This window comes from Antechinus flavipes, chromosome 2 (assembly GCF_016432865.1).
Source record: "Antechinus flavipes isolate AdamAnt ecotype Samford, QLD, Australia chromosome 2, AdamAnt_v2, whole genome shotgun sequence".
Lineage (NCBI taxonomy): Eukaryota > Metazoa > Chordata > Mammalia > Dasyuromorphia > Dasyuridae > Antechinus > Antechinus flavipes.
In genome coordinates, this window is record NC_067399.1 from 493,418,127 (window position 1) to 493,439,963 (window position 21,837).

The window sequence follows — 21,837 nt, forward strand, 5'->3', positions numbered from 1 at the left end:
CTTGATGAAAATGTGGGAACCAGGTGGTCTCTCTGTCTTCTCTCTAACAGGAGGCCATTTTTATTGCCACAGGCCTAATGAGCACCTAAGATATAAGATGCCAATCTTTGATTACTGATTTCAAGAAAGCATTTGCTACAAAACCAACATTCTTCAAACCTCTTTTTCCACAAGGAATCTCCCACATATATTAATACCAGAAAAGATTCTCTGATAAATGCAGAGAAATACTATTGGGATGTCTTATTATTAACTTCAAGTGAGGCATAAGCCATAGATAATGTTTTGTGCTAGGTCCAAAAGGAAAGGGATTTCCTAAGGATTATAAGATCCTCCAGATGCTCCTGTTGTGGTTAATATTGTGCTAATTGCACTAAGCCTCAAAATGTCACAGGACTTCCTCAATCTTCAGGAGCATTCTGTAGACTCCGGGACAAAATACAAATTCAAAACAAGCATTTAAAACAAACACTTAGCAGTTTGCTTCCCACCTTTCAGATTTAGTCATGACTAATACATTCTTTCCTCCTTCTGCCTCTTGGAATACCTAGATTCCACCAAGGATCAGTCTTGGTGATCCTTCTCAAAGTCTTTCTTAATCTCTCTTCCCCCATGTTAGTACTTGCTCTCTTCAAACTGCCTTACATTTACTTATCTGTAAATATACTACATTTCCCCAGTAGCATGGGACTCCCTGAGGAAAGGAACTTTTTTTAAATAGATATCTTACAAATGTTCATTACCTAATAATAAGATGTAGGCCTACTAATTTACACAGGAAAACAACTACTGTCCAGTAGGATCTGCAGTTGAATGGACAGTTCATTAGTCTAAATACATGTATGAAGTAAGGATTGAAGATGGACAATTAAATGGACCTAACCTGAATAGAAAGAGGACAGTAGATGGTATCGTATTGGAAAATCACGTCATGCCCTCAGTAATTTCAAGCTGTTCATTGGGGCAAAGATTCACCTTTTAATATATATGTATGACCATAAATCTTGGAACACCACCATCTCTGAATGATGGATGCCTGCACAAGATGATATAGTTTGCTGGTGCGACAGGGAGAGTGTTGGGCCTGGAGGCTGAAAGACCCTTCTTCCTGAGTTCAAGTCTGACCTCAGACCCTTCCTAGCTACAAGATTGTGGGCAAGTCACTTAGCCTGTTCAGTCTCTTCATCTCTAAAAAGAAAAACTAATTTTAAAAAATGGCAAGCCACTTTAGTATTTTTGTCAAAAAAAATTCCAAATGAGATCATAAAGGGTAAGACACAACTGAACAACAGCACTGGATGATAAAACTAAGAGGGAGGAAATCCTCACACTGATGGAATCACAGGGTCACAAACATTTACCACTTTTATAACAATGATATACTGATGTAACTGGACAAGAAATAAGAAACAGTCCTAAAAGTAATCTCTAAATACTTCCAAACTCAGTACTTTAAGTCAAGAATTAAATTATAAGTAGTATACTGCTCCAAATTTTATAAACATTTGTCACACAGAATCTGTATTGAATCCAATTGGTATAGCAAACATAAAAGTGTACCTCTTTTTTAAAGATGCTAAATATGTAAATTATGTACAATAATATCATAGAATTGGCTTTACTTTCTCTAATAAATGTAAGGGAAAATAAAACCAAACTAAAAAGTGGGGAAAATGGCTTTATCGAAAAACATTTTAATGAGAATGACACATAGAAACTAAAATGTGATTCAAAGTTGCTATCTCTGAGAAAGGGCTTAGATTCCAACCATGACACACCCAGAATAATTTGCTTTTTATTATTTTAACAACAAAAACAGAAACAAAATAACTATGCTCTCAGCAAAACAAAACAAAAAAATCATAGCAGTTTCCAAAATTTTACTAAACAGCACTGCAATGTAAGGCTTTTGAAAGATTTATTGAAATAAATTACCTTTGCCTACATATTTACTATTCCACCCTTTTTCCAATTACCTTTAAACAGCCTAAAAACTTGCCTTTTAAAACCCCAAACCATTTAACTTTGCCAATAATTCTAGATAATACTGGATACTTCTGGAAAGGATTGTGATAAAGATTATGTTTAATTTTTAAAAGTTACTCCAATGGGACAAAGTAAAGTGTGTAACTATGATTGTGTTTCAGCTCAACATTAAATGTGTGAAAAGGTTAGGGAATGGGACCTCCTTTGAAGGCAGGTCTTATCTTTTTAAGTATGATTAAGTTAACTGAAGTAGTTACCAAAATTAAGGGCTCAAGACACCAAACTTTTCTTTATTTCTTCAACAAAACCCTTTGATAATGACTGTCTCATTTACTATACCTATGTTTTTTGTCACTCCAAGGACCAAACCCACAGACTTTCCAATTAACAAACATACTTTAACACTGTCAAAAATCCAAACTAGTGCTCACTGTTTAACCCTTTTGGTGCTGACTTTCCCAACATCTAAAGATGGCAATGAAATGAATAGAAGAAAAATGAAAGGACACACGGATGAATACATGAGGGATGCAGCACCAGAGTTAACGGAAATAAAATCAGCTTAGGGCAAAGAGGTGTATAAAGGTTAAGCCCACTGATGGTCTAGATCAAATAGGGTGTTACTTTCCTGCACAAAGCAAGCTATTTATTTTCATCTTTCAATCATATAGCCAAACAACCCTTGTTTCTGCTGCCATATTAAGGACTCATTTTTCATGATTCCTCAAACGCCCCTCCCTCCTTTCCTAAGAGGGAAAAGTGTTGTGGGGGTTGTCTTTGTAACATAATGAATGCCTCCGTGGTAAGTAGAGGCTTGCTAGCTGATTGAGTAAGTATTCTATGAATTTTTCTGTGCATGTTCCTTGCCATATTTTGAACTAAGATACTAGTACCTTCAGTGACCTATGTATAAAGCAAGTAATTTAAGCTGCCTGATCACCCAGGCTCTGGCTGTCCTCTCTAGCCACCCTTTGCTACTCCAACCCAACCTGGCAGTTTAGTCAGTGCCAGCAAAGATAATGCTTAAAATTAAAATTGGCTTTTTTCCCCCCAGAGTGGGCAAGGGAACTGAAGAAGTGTCACATAGAAAATGTTACAAAAAAAGATTAAATTTGTCAGCTGTCCAAACACTAGTAAGACCACATGCTTTATACAGCGGCAATGCAGTCAAGCCCACTCCTCCACGTGGCTGGCAGAACAGGGAAAGGCCTCTTCCTGCTGGGATGAAGTACAGCAGCTCAGCACACTGCTCATGAGGAGGTGGCAGAGGAGGGCAAAAGAGAACGCTAGGAGTTCTGCTGCATCTGAAGTCTTCGTTCAGCAGCAGCAGCCAACATCCTACGGCGTTGGGTCACAGGATCAGAGGATGGGCTCTCCGAGAGTAGACAGCTCTCTGAGGCTGGGTCATCGTCAGAAGTTTTGTTTAAGTAACGTCTGTAAGGAGTAAGGAAGGAAGAGGATGAGAGAGAGAAAGAGAGGAGCTCTGAGATGGAGCTTCCCCACGAAAAAGAATGCTCATTCCTAGGCCAAGCTAACAAAGATTCCTTAAGCCCCAGAAAAATATGGTTCCAAGAGATACAACAGGACTAAAACATTACTTAGGTTTGCTGCAGCCACCAGAGACCTCATCTGCATTATGCATGTCACTCTCAAAAAACCCTATGTTATTATGTACTGATCTGCATGTGGTTCCTATGCAACATATACAGGAGGTCCCAAAACTTAGTGAAGTTTCAAGATTAACGACTAAAAACTACACTAATTTTGGGGAACACCCTGCATCAGAGAGCAAACGAATGAAGATATGGTCCTTGACCCTGGAGATTCTATACAGCGCCATCACCTACAACCCATCAAAGACACACAGGAGCACACACACACTCTCACCATTAATGCTTGTGCCCTCGGTGCAGGACACTCATCCCACCAGTCAGGACCAGCAGGACTAGACTCTGTCTACAGCCTGACCTCCAGAGACGCTGCTGCGGGGCCTACTTACCTCCGCGCCTGCTGCAGCAGGTCATCCTTCCGCTGCACTAACATCCGCTGGCGCTCGTCGGCCGACTTGGAGAAGCGGCTCCCCCGAGCTTCAAAGTCCTCCACCTCGCTGGGCTCGGCCTCCGCCTCACTGAAGTCGGCTATCTCTTCCAACCTGGGACTGAGGTCCAGGGGCCCACGCTCAGCCTGGGGGAGAAGGCCAAAGTCAGAATCACCTGAACAAAAGGCACCTCTAAAAGGCTTTAAAAGCTGGCAAGATCCATCCTGTGATGAAAGAAATAACATCTGGAATATGATGAAAAAGAAAAGGAACCCGAGACGCCAGGAAAATCCGCATAAAAGACTTGGTTTTAACCTAGATCTTGTTATTCCAAGCTAGGGTTATTTTATCATTTTATCCTATTCATACCATTCTTATCACTTCTTGAAATTCTCTTTTTTTAATTTCTTCCTCCCTCCCTCCTTTCCCCCCCCCCAAGCAAATTGGGGTTAAGTGACTTGCCCAGGGTCACACAGCTAGGAAGTGTTAAGTGTGTGAGGCTGGATTTTGAACTCAGGTCCTCCTGACTTCAGAGCTGGTGCTCTATCCACTGCGCCATCCAGCTGCCACACTAAAATTCTTTATGAGGAACTTTAGCAAAGGATAAGAAGAATACTGGAAATGGAAGAAATACAACCAGACTGATATAATACTGAGAAATATGCAATTCCACATTTAAAAAATACAACCTGAGTAATAATAGCATTAAGATGTTACATTTGTGTCTCAGATATTATCTGATAAATTTCATTACTTGTTCAAAACCACCCCAAATCACAAGTCTCTGTGCCAAGTTTCTAACATGGCTAAAGTAGAAGGGGGGGGGGGGGGGGCAAGCAGAAAGAGTTAAGGAATTCAACCAAAAGGATTTTACTTTTCTTAAGTAAAATGAGAACATTTTCATTTTCTGAATTGATAGGATCAACATTCAATATTTTCTTCAAAAGGAGTAATTAGATACTAACTGGGAAACAAAAGAATAAAGAATAAAATGGGTTTGTTTTGTTTTTTTTAAAGTTCTAGAAACGTTGGAAGGATATTAAAAGCCCATCCTCTTGAGCAACAGCCTAACTTTAATTCAACAGCACCTGTTCAGTTCTACTGATCAGAGTGATTAAGACTTGGAAGAAACTACTAGGATCATGTAAACTACCCTCCTTATTTTACAGAAATTAAATTGAGGCCCACAGAGAGAAATAAGTCCATTCAAGTTCACAGAATAAATAGAAAAGACAGAGATGGCATAGGCAAATAATAAGCAATTCAGTTTGTGGCTTTTTAAATGAAAACTTGTGATTCCTTGACAAGGATAACAATCACAATATTCCCTATCAGAAACACACCTGAAATATAGCATCCAAGAAATAATCTTGATTAGTATCAAGAACCTAATACAAGGTTAAATAAAGAATCCCCTAGAACAGAGAGGTCAAACACATAGTTTATAATGTAATTGGAAAATATTTAAGAAAAATAAAGAAGCAATGAAACATGGATAACATTACATTTTAAAAATAAGTGAATTTGCAGCCTGCAGAGATCTTTATGAATGTATTAATGGCCTACATTTCTATTTGAGTTTCACACATTGCTCTAAATCATAAAAACAGGCAAAGAATTTCTAGATGAGAGATTGGGGGATGGGGGCGCAAGAGATGGATTAGGAGGCAGAGATCATTTTGGGGCAGAAATAGATTGAAGGGGGCAAGAGGGATATTGCTCTTTTGCAGACACAAAAGTATATTTTCTTAATTAGTGTTATGAGTTTACCTGAGTAGAAATTTCATTCTCTTCTTGGTCATTTGACCTCTCTACAGAATTGTTCAATGCAGGTCTAAGGCTGTCTGGCCGCTAGAAGGGAAACCCAAATAGATTATATATAACAAAGAGTCAAAAACCTGTATTGGCAATACACAGGGTAAGCCTAAGAAAACTCTGATACCCATGGCACAGCAAATTATTGGTAATTATAAAGGAAAAAAAAATACAAAATACTCCAAGAGGTCTCTTTACCATCACTGAAGGAAGACTCTGTTGCTTTAGCACCCTAGGACTTAAGCCACAATGGAGCAGGGACACTCACAATTCCAGGGCAGAAAAGAGGGCTATAAAGATTTCTGAAGATTTCTTGACACTTGGGAGAGTGCACCCTCCATCCTGGAAACATAGCACTACTTTAACAAAGAGTTAAAAAGCAGAGTAATAGGCTGAGAAAATGAGCAAACAACAGAAAAAGATTCTGACCATAGAAAGTTACTATGGTGACCAGGAAGAGCAAAACACACACTTAGAAGAAGATAAAGTCAAAGTGACTGCATTCAAAACCTCCAAGAAAAATAAGAACTAGTTTAAAGCCATGGAAGAGCTCAAGAGGGATCTTGAAAATCAATTATCAGACATAGAGGAAAAATTGGGAACAGAAATGAGTGTAGCAAAAGGGAATGCAAAAAGCTAATGAGGAAAAGAATGCTTTAAAAAGCAAAATTAGTCAAATGGGAAAGGAGGTACAAAAGCTCAGAGGAAAAGAATTCCTTGAAAATTAGAATTGAGCAAATGGAAGTTAATGACTTTTTGAGAAATCAAGATACAAATACAAATTACAAATAAAACAAAAACCAAAAGAATGAAAAAATACAAAACAAAGTGAAATATCTCACTGGAAAAGTGATCTAGAAAACTAATCCATATAAAAAACAGAATTTCAAAAATTGGCCTATTAAATCAAAAAAAGAGCCTAGACATCATCTTTCAAGAAATTATCAAGGAAAACTTTCCTGATATTCTAAAACCAGAGGATAAAATAGAAATTGAAAGAATCCATCAATCACCTCCTGAAAGAGATCACAAGATAAAAACTCTCAGGAATATTATAGCCAAATTCCAGAACTCCCAAGTTAAGGAAAAAATACTGCAAGTATCCAGAAACAATCAATTCAAGGACAGTAGAACCACATTCAGGATAAGACAAGATGAACAGCTGCTTCATTTAAGATCACAAGGCATGTAATACAATATTCCAGAGGGCAATGAAGCTGAAATTACAACCAACAATCACTTACCCAGCACAACTGAGTATAATCCCTCAGAGAAAAAAAGGACATTCAATGAAACAGAGGATTTTCAAGCATTCATAACAAAAAGATCAGAACTAAATAGAAACTTTGATTTTCAAATATAGGACTGAGGAGACATGTAAGAACTTAAGGAGGAAAGGGAAAACTTAAGGGACTTAACAAGGTTTATCTGTTTACATTCCTACATGGGAAGATGATACTTATAACTTCTTAAGAACTTTCTCTTTTTATGACAGTTAGGAGTATATATAGACAGAGGAAACAGGTGTGAGCTGAATATGAATGTATGATATTTTAAAAAGATAAAATCAAGGGTTGAGAGAAGAATGTACTAGAAGAAAGGGAAAGGGAGGGATGGAATCATTATTGATCAGAGAAATGCAAACTAAGACAACTTTGAGATACTACACATCTCTCAGTTTGGCCAAGATGACAGGAAAAGATAATGGCAAATGTTGGAGGGAATATGGGAAGACTGGGACATGAGAGCAATTTCGAACTATACTCAAAAATTTATCAAACTGTGCCTACCCTTTGATCCAGCACTGACTGATGCTAATGCGGGGTGTTCCCCAAAATTAGTGTAGTTTTTAATTGTTAATCTTGAAACTTCACTAAGTTTTAGGACCTCTTGTATATGTTGTATAAGAACCACATGCAGATCAGTAGATGATAACAGGATTTTTTGAGAGTAACATGCATAATGCAGATGAGGTAATTATGTTTGTGGCAGCCCTTTTTGTAGTGGCTAGAAACTGGAAATTGAATGGATGCCCATCAATTTGAGAATGGCTGAATAAATTGGGGTATATGAATGTTATGGAATATTATTGCTCTATAAGAAATGACCAGCAGGATGAATACAGAGAGGCTTGGAGAGACATACATGAACTGATGCTGAGTGAAATCAACAACCAGGAGATCAACGACAATACTATATGATGATCAATTCTGATGGACGTGACTCTCTTCAACAATGAGAGGATCCAAATCAGTTCCAATTGATTAGTAATGAAAAGAACCAGCTACACCCAGAGAAAGAACACTGGGAAATGAGTGTGGACCACAACATAGCATTTACACTCTATTATTGTTTGCTTGCATTTTTGTTTTTCTTCCCAGGTTATTTTTGCCTTCTTTCTAAATCCAATTTTTCTTGTGTACCAAGACAACTGTATAAATATGTGTACATATATTGTATTTAACATATTTAACATGTATGGGACTACCTGCCATCTAGAGGAGGGAGTGGAGGGAAGGAGGGGAAAAATTGGAACAAAAGTTTTTGCAAAGGTCAATGTTGAAAAATTGCCCATGCATGTGTTTTGTCAATAAAAAGCTATAATAAAAAAGAAAAAAAAAAAGGCTAAGGTCTCCCACTGCATCCAGGGCAATCTCTAGTCATCCTGAACTATATTTTCTCACTGGACCCAAATAGCTCCAAAGGAAAGAGTGAGATTAGTGATTCACAGCTGTCTTTCACTTAAATCCAATTCACTTGTATGTAATGATATCACTTCCAATGAAGACAAATAACAAATATACAAATACCAGAAATTAATTTTTCTTATAACTGAAAACAATTTTTGTTTTTGTCATCCTTAGAACTCAAAACTGACCTGTGCAGGGAAAGGTACTTGAATTCGTCCCTCTAAAATATTGTCTGTTGTTATTTCAACTGACCGTGTCAGTTGTAAATCCTGCAGAACCAGATGATATGGTACCTGGGGAAACATTTCTTGAATCTGATGAGCCTGTAGGAAACAAAAGTGTATCTGATGATCAAAGGTCAAATTGAATTTTTAAAGCACTCACAGTTACCTGATAGAGATCTAAGAGCAAGACTAACTATAAAATATTCAACAAGTCTACAAAAATTCATTTCTAACAGAAGAACATACTAAGAAATTATATTCTAAAATGAATGTAGAAAATATTGACACTTTCCAGACTGAAATAATTATTTTAAAAGTTGATTATTTTTAAGGGCCATAAGGATAAAAAATTCCAGGTGTTCTCCAATTTAAGAAGAAATTATATTTCAAAAGTTTTTTTAAAATATATTTTTTAAAAAAATTTAAGCCAGGAAAACATTTCACTTTGATTAGCATTCTCATTGTCTACAATAATTAGTATATCTCAGGCAGCAAGAAGAATTCAGGGTAAGGGAGAAGTCTATAAACTACAAAAGGTACACAAGTCAGTTATTTTATTATTTGGCCAGAGATGATGGTTCAAATCTTTAGTGGGAAATAGTTCAGGTTTTCAGTGCCAACAGCAGTAGTAAAAAAGAATAACATAGACCCAAGGAACAACAATAGGTCCCCCTAGGAAGGATGAAAGGAAGAGAAGAGCAGCTTTTCTTAAATGTGGATACTCTATGCATCAACAAAAATAATAATTTTCATATTAAAAATTAGTTGTTATTATTTGAAATATCTAAGAACCACTTCTAGATCATCAATACAATACAATAAAATGTGTTGGGGGCATATATGTACATGTATATATATCAGTAATAAGAGCAGAAAATCAATTAAAAACAAAACTGAAAATCAGAAATCACACGGAAATATCTGAAGTATTCTTGGTATTTCAATATACTTTCATGAAAATTTCTTTAAAAATTACAAATCAGGATTATAGCTTCCAACCCCATTAAAATATAAAATTTCTTTTCTTAGTGTTTTCTTCATTTTCCTAATCAAAAAATGCATGAGGCTCATTTTACAAGACCGGTGCATTTCTTATGGAAAAGCCACTAAATGAATTTTTACTAAAATGTACATAGTTCCAATAAATTAGCTGTACTAAGAACAGACTACATTCTAAAACCATCATGTCCTCCTGAAGAAGAGCCATTATCTGCCTGAGAGTTCTAAAATACCCCATACTTAAGTTGTATTAGTTCTAATAAAAAAAAGTGGGCTCTACCTACCAAATTTTGAAAATTGCTCTACTCTAAAATAGCTATGCACCACAACCAATGCTCCAGAAGAGATTATGCCATGGATAGGGAGTTTAAAAAAACAAAAGCAACCACAAAATTCCCAGTCTACAGAATAACATCCCAGAAATGATACCACCTAGTTTACTGGAATACTGCTCCTAAAACATTATTAAAAAACAATCAGTAGGGGGCAGCTAGCTGGTGCAGTGGATAGAGCACCAGTCCTGGAGTCAAGAGAACCTGAGTTCAAATCTGTCTCAGACACTTAACAATTCCTAGCTGTGTGACCCTGGGCAAGTCACTTAACCCCAATTGCCTCCAGGGAAAAAAACTTGATGTAATGAAGTAATTTATAGTATTTATTGCTAGACAGTTGCAAAATTTATTTAGTATTAACTTCTCATTTTGCACATAAGTAAACTGAGGCTCTAGAAGTTCAGATCTCTGTAATATCATTTTTTCTTTGTGCTTCAACAGGATAAAAAACTAAGGATCTTACAACTTTCTCATTTTAATAATTAAATACATCACACAATAGGTCTCTTTATTTGGTAAAGAACTTACAAAAGGACCAGAAAAAATGACAGGTATAAACCCTAGAAAACCACAAGGAAAAATAAATGAAATATTCTGTTAGACTGCACTACCATTTGGCACACTATAAAAATGATCAATATTCATTCTGGAAAATGACTCTTGAAAGACATTTGACTGAAACAAGTGAAAGCAGTCAAAAAGTAGGACTCAGATACAGAGAAAATACTTGCTTTGGATAAATACTTTGGATACACCTTTCAACTCTGCTTACCTGTAAGCAGGAACAAAGCTGAGAGTTACATTTAAACATTAAAAACAACAACCAAAAACCCACCAAATTTTTAGCTGAATACAAGTTTTAATAACCTTAAAAACTTGCTAACTGCCAGGGTTAAGCAAGATCAAAAAGTTTGTATATTAACATATGGGAAGTATTCTCAGCTTTTTCTTTCCAAATCTCTTATTTAAAGAATTTAGATCATTTTTACTTTTCTTAATATAAAACTGATAATTGTAAAGAAGATTTAGTTTTAAAATGGATGTTTTACCATTGCATTAAGCTGAGAATTGCTTGCTTGAGTAATGCCAAGGATATTGTTGGTATGCATCACTTCCACTGAAAAACTGGGCAGCCAGCTAGCAATTCGGGAACCTAAAAGCAAAAAAAGGGAGAATGCACAGGTATGAGAATCCAGAAATTTTTAAACTTCTCTCCCAGTGGGAGAGAATTCAGTGTTCTTCATTTCATCCTTTAGTTCTCATTGAACTTATTTTTTCAATATATCAAACAATATAAACACTCAAATAATGTGTTGCCTATCTCACCCATTCTTAAAAAAAAAACTCAAACTACTGGTCCACACTTTTATTCATAGCATAACTCTTAGAATAATCTGACTTCTGTCCCGAAAACCTGACTAAGACTGTTCTTCCCATGATGATCAATTGTAATCTTTTATTATGCTTCTTGATTTGTGTCCTCCCAGCCCCAATGCCCGGAACAAAGGTTTTTATTAGTTTACTGAGAAAGGAGATAGGGAATCTGTTGAGCAAATATCAAATCACACCAAATTATAGCAATCACCTCTCAATACATACATACACACACACACACACACACACACACACACACACACACACACAGAGGTATATTTTTGCCAAGGCAATGAGGGTTAAGTGACTTGCCCAGGGTCACACAGCCAGGAAGTATTAAGTGTCTGAGGCCAAACTTGAATGCAAGTCCTCCTGATTTCAGGACTGGTGCTCCACCTAGCCCCTATCCATTCATTCTTAAAGCATCTTTTTATTGGTGGCAAAAGTGAATCAACTGTCTCTACAAGGCCAGACCATGGAAACGGTAATGATTGATCTGGATAATTCAGCTGGTTTGTGGATATTCAACAGAAGAGTGCATGTTTCACATTTGCTCTTCTTTGGCAGCCTGGATTTACAAGGTCAGGATAATCATATTTCAGGAATGCATATACAAATCCACACAATGCACTTATGGTCTTCAATTACCCTAGGTGCTTCCAGACTTCCCAATGCATATATAGAAACTATTCTGTCATCTCTGCATTAGTTCCTATATAATGGTCAGGATGATCTGGATCTTCACAGATATGCTAGGAACAAATTCCCATCCCTACCTCAACCCAGCCTCCAAACTGCCCTCAAAGTCACGCAGCAGTTTTAGTTTTGATTCTGTCCTTTTGGTTGTGCTCCCTTCCCTGGACTTTCAATGTTAATGCTCTACTCTGGTTCTTCTCACTCTTTTGCTGGATTATCACTCACCAGGCGATGGTGAAAGGTGAAAGCCTATTTCAAAACTCTTGAGTATTCTTTCTCTATTCAAAATCTCACATGGGCACATTTATTGTCTCATCTCTTTCTAAAGGATTTCCACATCCACAAATCCATTTATCATGTCTCCTCAGTTCCAGTTCTATATTACTAACTGCCTGAAGAATATATCTTCATTCAGCTACCTCACAGGGATTCTCAAACCCAGTGCATCCAAAACAGAACTCATTCTCTTTCCTCTTAAATTCACCTGTTTCTTAAAGGCTGTATTTTTGTTCTGAGTCTTACTACATCTTACAAAGATCTTCAACTATTCACCCTACCCTAACTCTCTTAACAAACCACCTGCCAAATCTTTTGAGTGGTCTCCACATATTTCAAATTAGTCACCCTATTTCTGTTCACGTGTTTTTCAACCTAGTCATGCCCACACCAGCTTTTGTATAGAGTATTAAAAGGCCAAGGGTAGAGTTATAAAGGTAAACAGTTTGCTTGCTGAATTAAATAATTAAAAGTTAAGATCTAGTCATTTATAAAAAGATTCTTTTTTTTCCCCCCTAAGTTGTCTTTATTAAAAAGAGATGCTTTCAGTGGAGTCTCCTGGATCTACAATTCTTCGACTAAAATTCAAATCCTGACTTGCTTTTCACAATCCACGTTACCTTATTCAAATCTATTTTGGGGGGCTTTCTTTCTCAATATAATGGGAGTGACTGGACCACACAGGCTCAGGATCTCACCAGTTCTAATCTAGGACTCTACTATGAAAACATTATCTAAGGTTAAATATCTTCAACAATGATGGAGCAAAAAATCTAAGGTTTCATGATCAGATTGGCTGATTTAGCCTTAAGAATTTGTTAGGAGTCTCAGATAGTTAAAAAGAACAAACCATCAAAGTGGAAAAAGTGATTATGCTGGTTTAGGCGAGGTCGGCCTTCAGCTGCTGCCACAGGCACCAAATTCTCATCCAAATTCTCCCCTTGCTGGTCTTCTCTGATTCGATTATTGTCAGCAATATTCAGAGACATTCTGCAGGTAGGACAGGAGGTATCCTGTTCAAGCCAAGAGCGAAGGCAGGAGCTAATGAAAAATTCAAATGTAAGAAAAATTAATATGCTCAACTGTTCTTAGGAAAGCTTCACCACAAACTATTCTGAATACATTCTATTACCCAACATGCTTTATATCATGTGTGTATAACATCATGGGTCAACTTCAGATATGTTAATTACTTTATGAGGAAAAAAAAATTAAAGTCACAATAAGGCCTATTTGAACATTTAAGGTATTCAGATATTCTGAAAGAACTATATGGGGGGGAGGATTGTGGACAAAACTCACCTTTGGAAAATTGTCATTTACTTGTATTATTTTCTAAAGGGGGGAAAAAATCTTTAAAGAATTTAGTAGAAATAAAGAGATGTCTGTTTGAAATAGCTATAAAAACTGCCCGTTTACCTTTTCCACAGAAAAAAAGAAAAAAAAAAAGGGGGGGGTGCTATTCGTTCTCTACTTCTCTAAGTTTCAACTGCCAGTTTGTGTTTAATATCATCTCTTAGTTTGAGTCTATCACCACCAAATCCAGAATAAAAACTGTTTTATACATTTTATGGTCCCCTTATTTGCATTTTTATTCACACCGGAAGCTCCCAAGATAAGTTCATCATTTCTAATCTTATCACCAAATAGCCAACACATCTAGAGTGATGCCTGAGGGCTAGAGGACCGACTACCAAACTTTTCCTCAAGTACCCAAAACATGATAGATGTAATTGAAAAATACAGAATTACTTGAGAAAATGCAATATTGTCCAGATTTTGGAAAAAAACAAACCACCTCCAGCGATAATTCCATGCTGATTACAGTTGTGATATGAATTAACTCTTTTCCCTGGTCAGGAAGAAGGCAAACCAGCTATTATCAGACATCATCAAGTCTCGGACTTGGAGATTTAAGAACTCTTTGTTAACTTCCCCAACTTCTGTGCATCTTTAAAGAACCTTCTGAGATTATTAGTATATCTTTAGGCATATCTGGGGTCTGGGCCCCAGCTTTGGACCCCCCCCCCCCAGCTCCCTGTCTGTTCTCGATCCCTCCCTCTGAGTTCTCCCTTTACTTCCCCAGTTTCTCTTAAAAACACCCAGGCTGTTCCCAGTACAGAACGTGTTTGTGAACTTTTGCTAAATTCTCTTCAGGCCAAAGGCTACTATGAGGTTCCTCATGCTCTCCCCATCATAGTGTCTTCTCTCTGATGGTTTGCGGACCTCCACAGATCTAACCTGCCAATCAATGGCATAGCCAGGCTTCATGGCACAGCCTTTAATGGCTTTTTCTAGATAAACCAATTTCACATTTGCCCCTCTTGGCACTTGTTGCCTCTGGTTTTTGTCTAGAATCTCTCCTAAGCAAACCTACCTTTTGGCAAAGGCGATGGCCGTAGTAAATCTGTCCCAGCTAGGAATGGCTGCCGCCTCACCAGCCTGAAGAGGCCAAACGGATTTTAAACCCACAGAACAGGAAGTGCCTCCAGGTTAAGTTGGTTATCTTTAATTTGATCCTCACTAAATCAGCCTTGATTGACACACCTCCTCCCTCCTCTGGAGGAGGCTGGGAGCTCCAGCCCAGAAGGGTGTGGCAAAGGGTGGTCTCCCCTCCCAGTGCTTTCTTTTAGAGGACAGATTGCATCAATTGCTCTGCCTGATTTCAACTCCACAGAACAAGTAGTTCTCTAGCCTCCCTCAACAATCTTACCCTCCCCCCTTTATGTATGAATCAAGGGTCTCTAAAGAATGGCCAACAAAAGATCCTAGGCTAAACCCATTGGATATTACCCATTACCTCAAAGGGAAAGAAAATGGAAATTGTGGCCATTTTGACCAGAAACCCCGAGGGCCTTTCCCTCCCAGATTGATTTTGCAGAGGGGGGGAGGGGGGAAAACTAGGTAAAACTGGCCATTCTTTGGCCAGTTTTTTTTTCTTTTTTTCGTATTTAGCTTTAGTCTCTCAATTGTGACCCTTGTCTCAGTTGAGTTGAGACCTGTTAAGGATTTTAGATTAATTAGGTCAAGGATCTCCCACTTCATCTAGGGCCCATCTCCAGTTCTCCAGATGATTTCTCTGGCCACTGGACGCAGATGCTCTGGAGGAAAGTATGAGGTGGATGACTTTACACAGTCCTCCACCACGCAAATACAATTCACTTGAATGTCACCATATCACCCCCACCTGGATCCCCACAATGGCAATAGTAACCTCTGCATTTTAACACCAGGGACTTGGTTTTTTCTTTTTTAAACTCATATTAACACTGGTTTATCTTACCGGTTTTTTCATAAAATCAATGCCTACTTATATTTATTAATTCATTGGGTTTTTTTCACTCAGTTTTATTAATCTTGGTGACAAGGCCCTGAGTGAGTAGGCGTGATTGGTAGAAGGGCTGGACTACAGATGGCACTGTCTGGTTGGTTAAATTTCCCCTATAAATCTGTCCATGGCTCACGCATCACAACCCCTTTTGGGTCAGCCCACCACCACACACTCTGCCTCATGGTGTCTTTCCTCTCCTTTCTCCCCCATTCCCCCTAGTGTTTCTCTTCTCCCTCAACCATGTCTCATGGTGTCTTTCTCCTTATACCTAACTCTTTTAGGATGCTAAATTCCCATACAGACATGTTCCAACCTCATAAATTTTCCCTTCCTCCTGGTTAATCATGAGTTCCACTATGTTTTCCTCACTCTTATTTCATATTTACTATTCCTAGTGTCTATTATATGTCTTCATTTTATATCCAACCTCTTCTCCCAAAGAAATCTATCTATTGTCAAAAAAGAATGGTCATTGTGAATTTTTCACATGACTGAACACCAACATGCCATCAATCTGTTCATCTGGTGCTGAATCCCAAGTACATAATTTGGAACTAGAAATTGCTTTCTTAAATCATATTATTCCATGCTGAAAATGCCTATTCCTAAATCACATCATGACCTTTAATTTTTAGGATTTCCAATTTAGTTTCCAATTTAATTGGGAATTTTTAGTTCTTTTTCTAATCATTTTTTTCAATTGCATACAGAAGTCATTGGATTGCTCTTTATTTTATTGATGCAACAAAAAATTGCTTTTGCTGTATCCCATGATTTTGATATGTTGTCTCATTATTGTCACTCTCTTTAATAGAATTATGTTTAAGATTTGTTCTTTAATCCAAACATTCTTTAAGATTAGGTTGTGTAGTTTCTAAGTAGTTTTTAATCTATGTTTCTCTGGCCTCTTATTAAAATATAATTTTTATTGCATTGTAATCTGAAAAAGGACACTTTATGGTGGTTTTTATCCTAATTTACACAAAATTATAATAATTATCTATGTGTTTTTCTCCATCCTATTTTTCTTCACTATTGTCCTTCTCAGCCTCTCTTTTTACCCCAATGTAATCCATATTTATTTCCTTTCCACTTTTAAAAGTATTTCATTTTTCCAATTCCTGTAGCATTCATTTTTATAAGATTTTGAATTTCAATTTTTTTCTTCTTCCCTCTCCCCAAGACAGCAAGAAATCTAATATAGCTTATAGATGTACAATCATGTTAAACATTTCCACATTAGTCCATATTTCATCTTGTGAAAGAAGAATAAGAACAAAAAGGGACAACGAGAGAAAAAAAAGAACAAAAATAAAATTGAAAATAGTATGCTTCTGTCTGCATTCAGACTCAATGTTTCTGAGTCTTTTCAAACTATCTTTGATCACTGTGTTGCGAAGAATAGTTAAATTTATCACAAGTGGTCACTGCACAATGTTGCTGTTACTGGTATACAATGTTTTTCTGGTTCTGCTCACTTCACTCAGCATCAGTTCATCGAAGTCTTTAGAGGTTTTTCTGAAATCTGCCTGCTTATCATTTCTTATACCACAACAGTATTTAATTACATGCATATACCTCAATTTTTTTTTTTTTTTAGCAATTCTCTAATTGATAGCTATCCCTTTAATTTTCAATGTTTTACCACCACAAAAAGAGTTGCTATAAATATTTTTGTACATATAGGTCCTTTTTCTTTTTTATGATCTCTTTGGAATACTTACCTAGTAGTGTTATTGCTAATTATTAAAGGGTATGCATAGTTTTATAGCCTTTTAAGCAGATTTCCAAATCAGTCTCCAGAATGTTGGATCAATTCACAACTCCACTAACTATTTATTAGTGTTCCAATTTTCCCACATTTTCTAATTTCCTTTTCTGCCATATTAGCCAATCTGATAGGAGGTACCTTGAAGTCATTTGGATTTTCATTTCTTTAATCAACAGTAATTTGGAGCATTTTTTTTTTTTTCAGATGACTACGGATGGCTTTAATTTCTTCATCTGAATATTGCCCATTCATATCTTTGACCGTTTATCAATTGGAGAGTGACTTGTATTCTTATAAATTTGACTCAGTATTTTATAAATTTGAAAAATGAGCTTTTGTCAGAAAAACTGGCTGTAAAAAATGTTTCTCAGCCTTTTGTTTTTCTTCTAATCTTGGTTGGTTTTGTTTGGGCAAAACCTTTTTTAATTTAATGTAATCAAAATTAACCATTTTGCATTTCCTAATGGTTTCTATATTTCTTATTTGGGTATAAATTATTCTCTGTTCGATAGATGAGGTAAGCTATTCTGTGCTTTGCTAATTTGCTTATGATATCACTCTTTATATGTCTAAATCATGTACCTATTTTGGCCTTATCTTAATGTACAGTATGAAATGTTATTCTATCATCCCCACTATTTTTCAGTTTTCCCAGTAGTTTTTGTTAAACAGTGAGTTCTCATCCCAGAAGCTGGAATCTTTAGACTCATCAAACAGTAGATTACCATATTAACTTATACCCTTTATTTATATATCCCCTATTGATCTACACTCTTTAAAAAAATCCCTTCTTAATTCTTTCCCCTTATCCTCCTATTCCTTATTCTAACTACACCAATAAGAGTGCTCCCATATCCTCTCCCCTATTTGCTTAACTAAAGTCCTAGATTATACTGACCAAAATTCCATTGAGATTTAAAGACTGATGTAAGACATTTACTCAGATTATACATATTAAGCAACCTATATGTCTTAACTCAAAACTGACCCCCACTGGTGGCAAGGAACTGTGCAGGTGTTTTAGGAATTGTAAGTGGGACAGCTCTTTTTCTGATTTCAGGAAATTGAACTTGTTTGCTCTCCCCCTTCCAACTTGGAAAGTTCCTCATCTTTCCGCTAATTAGAAATCAGAATACTTAATCTTGTGTCTCGGTTTGTTCTATGATATTTTCTTTTAACTGGTCTTATGTAATTAACTGTCTTTAATGCATTAAAATCTTTCCCTTTTTACTCAGGGTTCACTACCAAAGCTGAGGTGGCTTGATCCCAATATGATATACAATTGACACATATTACTCAGTAAATCAATATGCTAAGAAGCTCAAAAACCAAACCCAGACCAAACCAAACGAACTGTAAAACATTCATTTAGCCATGTCAAAAGAATACTTAACAAAGACACAAACTAAGGGAGCCAGAAGAAAGTTGTCTTGCCTAAGATGTCCATTGTGGTGTATTTGCTAAGTATCAGAACTATTTTGTACTCAAACAACCAGAAGTATGCCAATAGCTTAAACTTTAGTCTTCTGCATCAATTAAAAATCTCAAGGTTTTTAATACCTTCTAATGAAAAATTAACCAAACTTGTATTGGCACAGTATTAGGGCATTATTCACACTACATGTATATAAACAACATAAATAATAATCAAAATACTGTAAAGGAAAAGAATACTAAGAATGAAATAGAATTAGATTAAGTGTAATGGGTCAATTATCAATGTTTCTCTCAACAAACAGGAGATGAAACTATGGATTTTGAATGTTAAACAAAAAATAAACATGATTACCATTTAACTATTTTTCTTTGTTGTAAGGTAGAGTTTAATATGGGTATAGAAAGAAGAATATATCCAGAAATGACTGTGATATAAAAAGGTATCAATAAAGATAATTTTGGGGGATAGTGATCACAATAGTGATCACAAAAAGCTAGTATGATCTCATCAAATACAGGTAATAGCTAACTAAATGAATTTCCTTTTTAAATAAGTAAAAAAATTGGCATATTAGAGAAATCTTTTAGATAAATATTTTAGCTAGATTTTAGAAAAGCATTTATAAAATATCTCATACTATGGAAAAATATCTCATACTAGTAGAAAAGATGGAATATCAAATATTTAAATTAAATGTTATTTATTATTATTTAGATTAATTATTAAATATTAAAATTAGATGAATTTCAAACAGAGTGAATGACTGTTACTAGGTAATATTCATCAATGATTCCAATGATTCAAACACTAACTTCAACAGTTTCTGTTGTAATGCCCCAAAGATCTGTGCATTGCCCTCTGATGTTTATTTTATCTCAAAAATATCAAGTCCAAATAGCCTATGTAGTAGCTCCATTTTCTTTAGCCACAATGGAGCTACTACATAGGCTATTACTCCACCATTAGATTGTGATCTCCTTGAGAGTAGACTGCTTTTTGCTCTTAGCATGGTGCCTAGCACACAGAAAGTGCTTAATAAATGTTTTTAACTTGAAATTTGGACTTGAGATATTTTCGGACTCTCTATAATCCCATTTGTTAGCCTGTCCCCCCCAACTTTGTGTCATCTGCAAATTTGATAAGCATTACAGCTATGCCTTTATCTGTATCCTAAAGAAGCTTACAATCTACTGACATGGGAAGTGGAGGGGAACATACAATATATACATAAATAATACGTATTTGAGGAATTAGAAAACCTCAATGCAAGGAAAACCTTCATAGGGGCAGATGATCATAGATCTAAAGCTGGAAGCGACCCCATATGATCTAATTCAACACTCATTTTATAAATGGGAATCTGATGTCTACAAGATAGAGTGACCTGCCAAAGGCCACAAAGCTGACCAGTGACAGAGTGAGTGTCTGAATGGGTCCCTTGACTCTGTCCAGCATCTTGCCACTAGGCTAAGGGTTAGCCAACTATGGCCCTTTGGCCCATGATGGGTTTTTGTTTGGCCTGTGAGCTACAATGTAACTTTATTTTTAATGTGAAATCATTCTTAGTGTACAGAGATGGCAGGCTGATCTTTGCCCCAGGCTAAACTTTATGGCGATGATGTAGGAGCTGAGGCTTGAAAGAAGATAGAATGGTAGAAGTGAGACATGCTAGGCAGGAGAGGCTGTGCAGGTGTTCTAGGAAATAGAATATCCATTTCAGCCAACAATAAGTGGGACAACCTGGCTGAATGCAAGGTGCATAAAAAAGGAATGATGTGATTCTAGAAAAGTTAGTCTGGAATCAGATTATGAAGGACCTTAATTGCTACAGTAAAAACCTGACATTTCATAAAAAGCATATCCTAACAAAGGTAAGGTACCAAGGAAAGTTTTTTTGTTGTTGTTGTTTTTGTTTTTAAATAGGGGAGGGACGTAAGATTCAGCAACTACTTGAATGTGAGAGGGATGAGAGAGGTTTAAATACCAAGGCTAATTTCTAATCATATGAAAAAATGCTCTAAATAACTATTGATTAGAGAAATGCAAATTAAGCCAAGTCTGAGATACCATTTCTGCCTGTCAGATTGCTAAGATGACAAGAAAAGATAATGAAGAGAGGGTGTGGGAAAACTAATGCATTGCTGGTAGAGCTGGGAAAACTAATGCATTGCTGGTAGAGCTGTAAACAGATCTAACCATAATGGGGAGCAAAATGGAACTATGCCCAAAGGGCTATCAAACTGTGCATCCCCTTTAATATAGCAGTGTCTCTACTGGGCTTATATCCCAAAGAGATCTTAAAAGAGGGAATGTGCCTGTGCAAAAATGTGGCAGCCCTTTTTGTATGGTAAGGAACTGGAAACTGAGTGGATGCCCATCAGCTGGAGAATGGGTATGGAATAGTAAGAAATTATGAGTGGCATAATTTTAGAAAAGCCTGGAAATATTTACAAGAACTGACACTAAGTGAAGTGAGCGGAACTAAGAGAATACTGTACACAGTAACAACTGTGATAGGCTTGGCTCCTTTCAATAATGAAGTAATTCAAGACCATTCTAATAGACTTATGATAGAAAGTGCCATCCACATACAGGGAGAGAATTATGGAGTCAATGTGTATCAAAGCATAGTATTTTCCCTATTTCCACCTTGTTATTGTTTCTTTACTTGGTTTTCTCCCATTTGACCTGATTTTTCTTGTGTAGCATGACAAATGTGGAAATATGTTTAGAAGAATTGCACAAGTTTAACTTACATTGTATTGCTTACTGTCTTGGAGGGGAAGAGGAAAAAATTGGTTTGCAAAAGTAGAATGCTGAAAACTATCTTTTCATATATTTGGAAAAATAACATACTATTAATAAAT

General features: G+C 36.4%; 1 protein-coding gene across 3 annotated transcripts in view; it reads right to left on the reverse strand.

Moving 5' to 3' along the window:
* The window catches only part of AMFR (autocrine motility factor receptor), a 63,347-nt gene that overhangs the window by 5,549 nt on the left and 35,961 nt on the right, over positions 1-21,837 (reverse strand). The window contains exons 9-14 of one of the 3 annotated variants that reach the window (XM_051979871.1): positions 13,281-13,471; positions 11,134-11,237; positions 8,718-8,852; positions 5,795-5,875; positions 3,986-4,170; positions 1,675-3,420 (exon numbers count right to left, since the gene is read on the reverse strand). In XM_051979871.1, coding sequence (XP_051835831.1) covers positions 3,273-3,420; positions 3,986-4,170; positions 5,795-5,875; positions 8,718-8,852; positions 11,134-11,237; positions 13,281-13,471 — 844 coding nt within the window. In that variant the 3' untranslated portion in view covers positions 1,675-3,272. Of the gene's footprint in view, positions 1-1,674; positions 3,421-3,985; positions 4,171-5,794; positions 5,876-8,717; positions 8,853-11,133; positions 11,238-13,280; positions 13,472-21,837 lie in introns of those variants that run through there. The other 2 variants (XM_051979873.1, XM_051979872.1) reach the window with 2 other exon arrangements.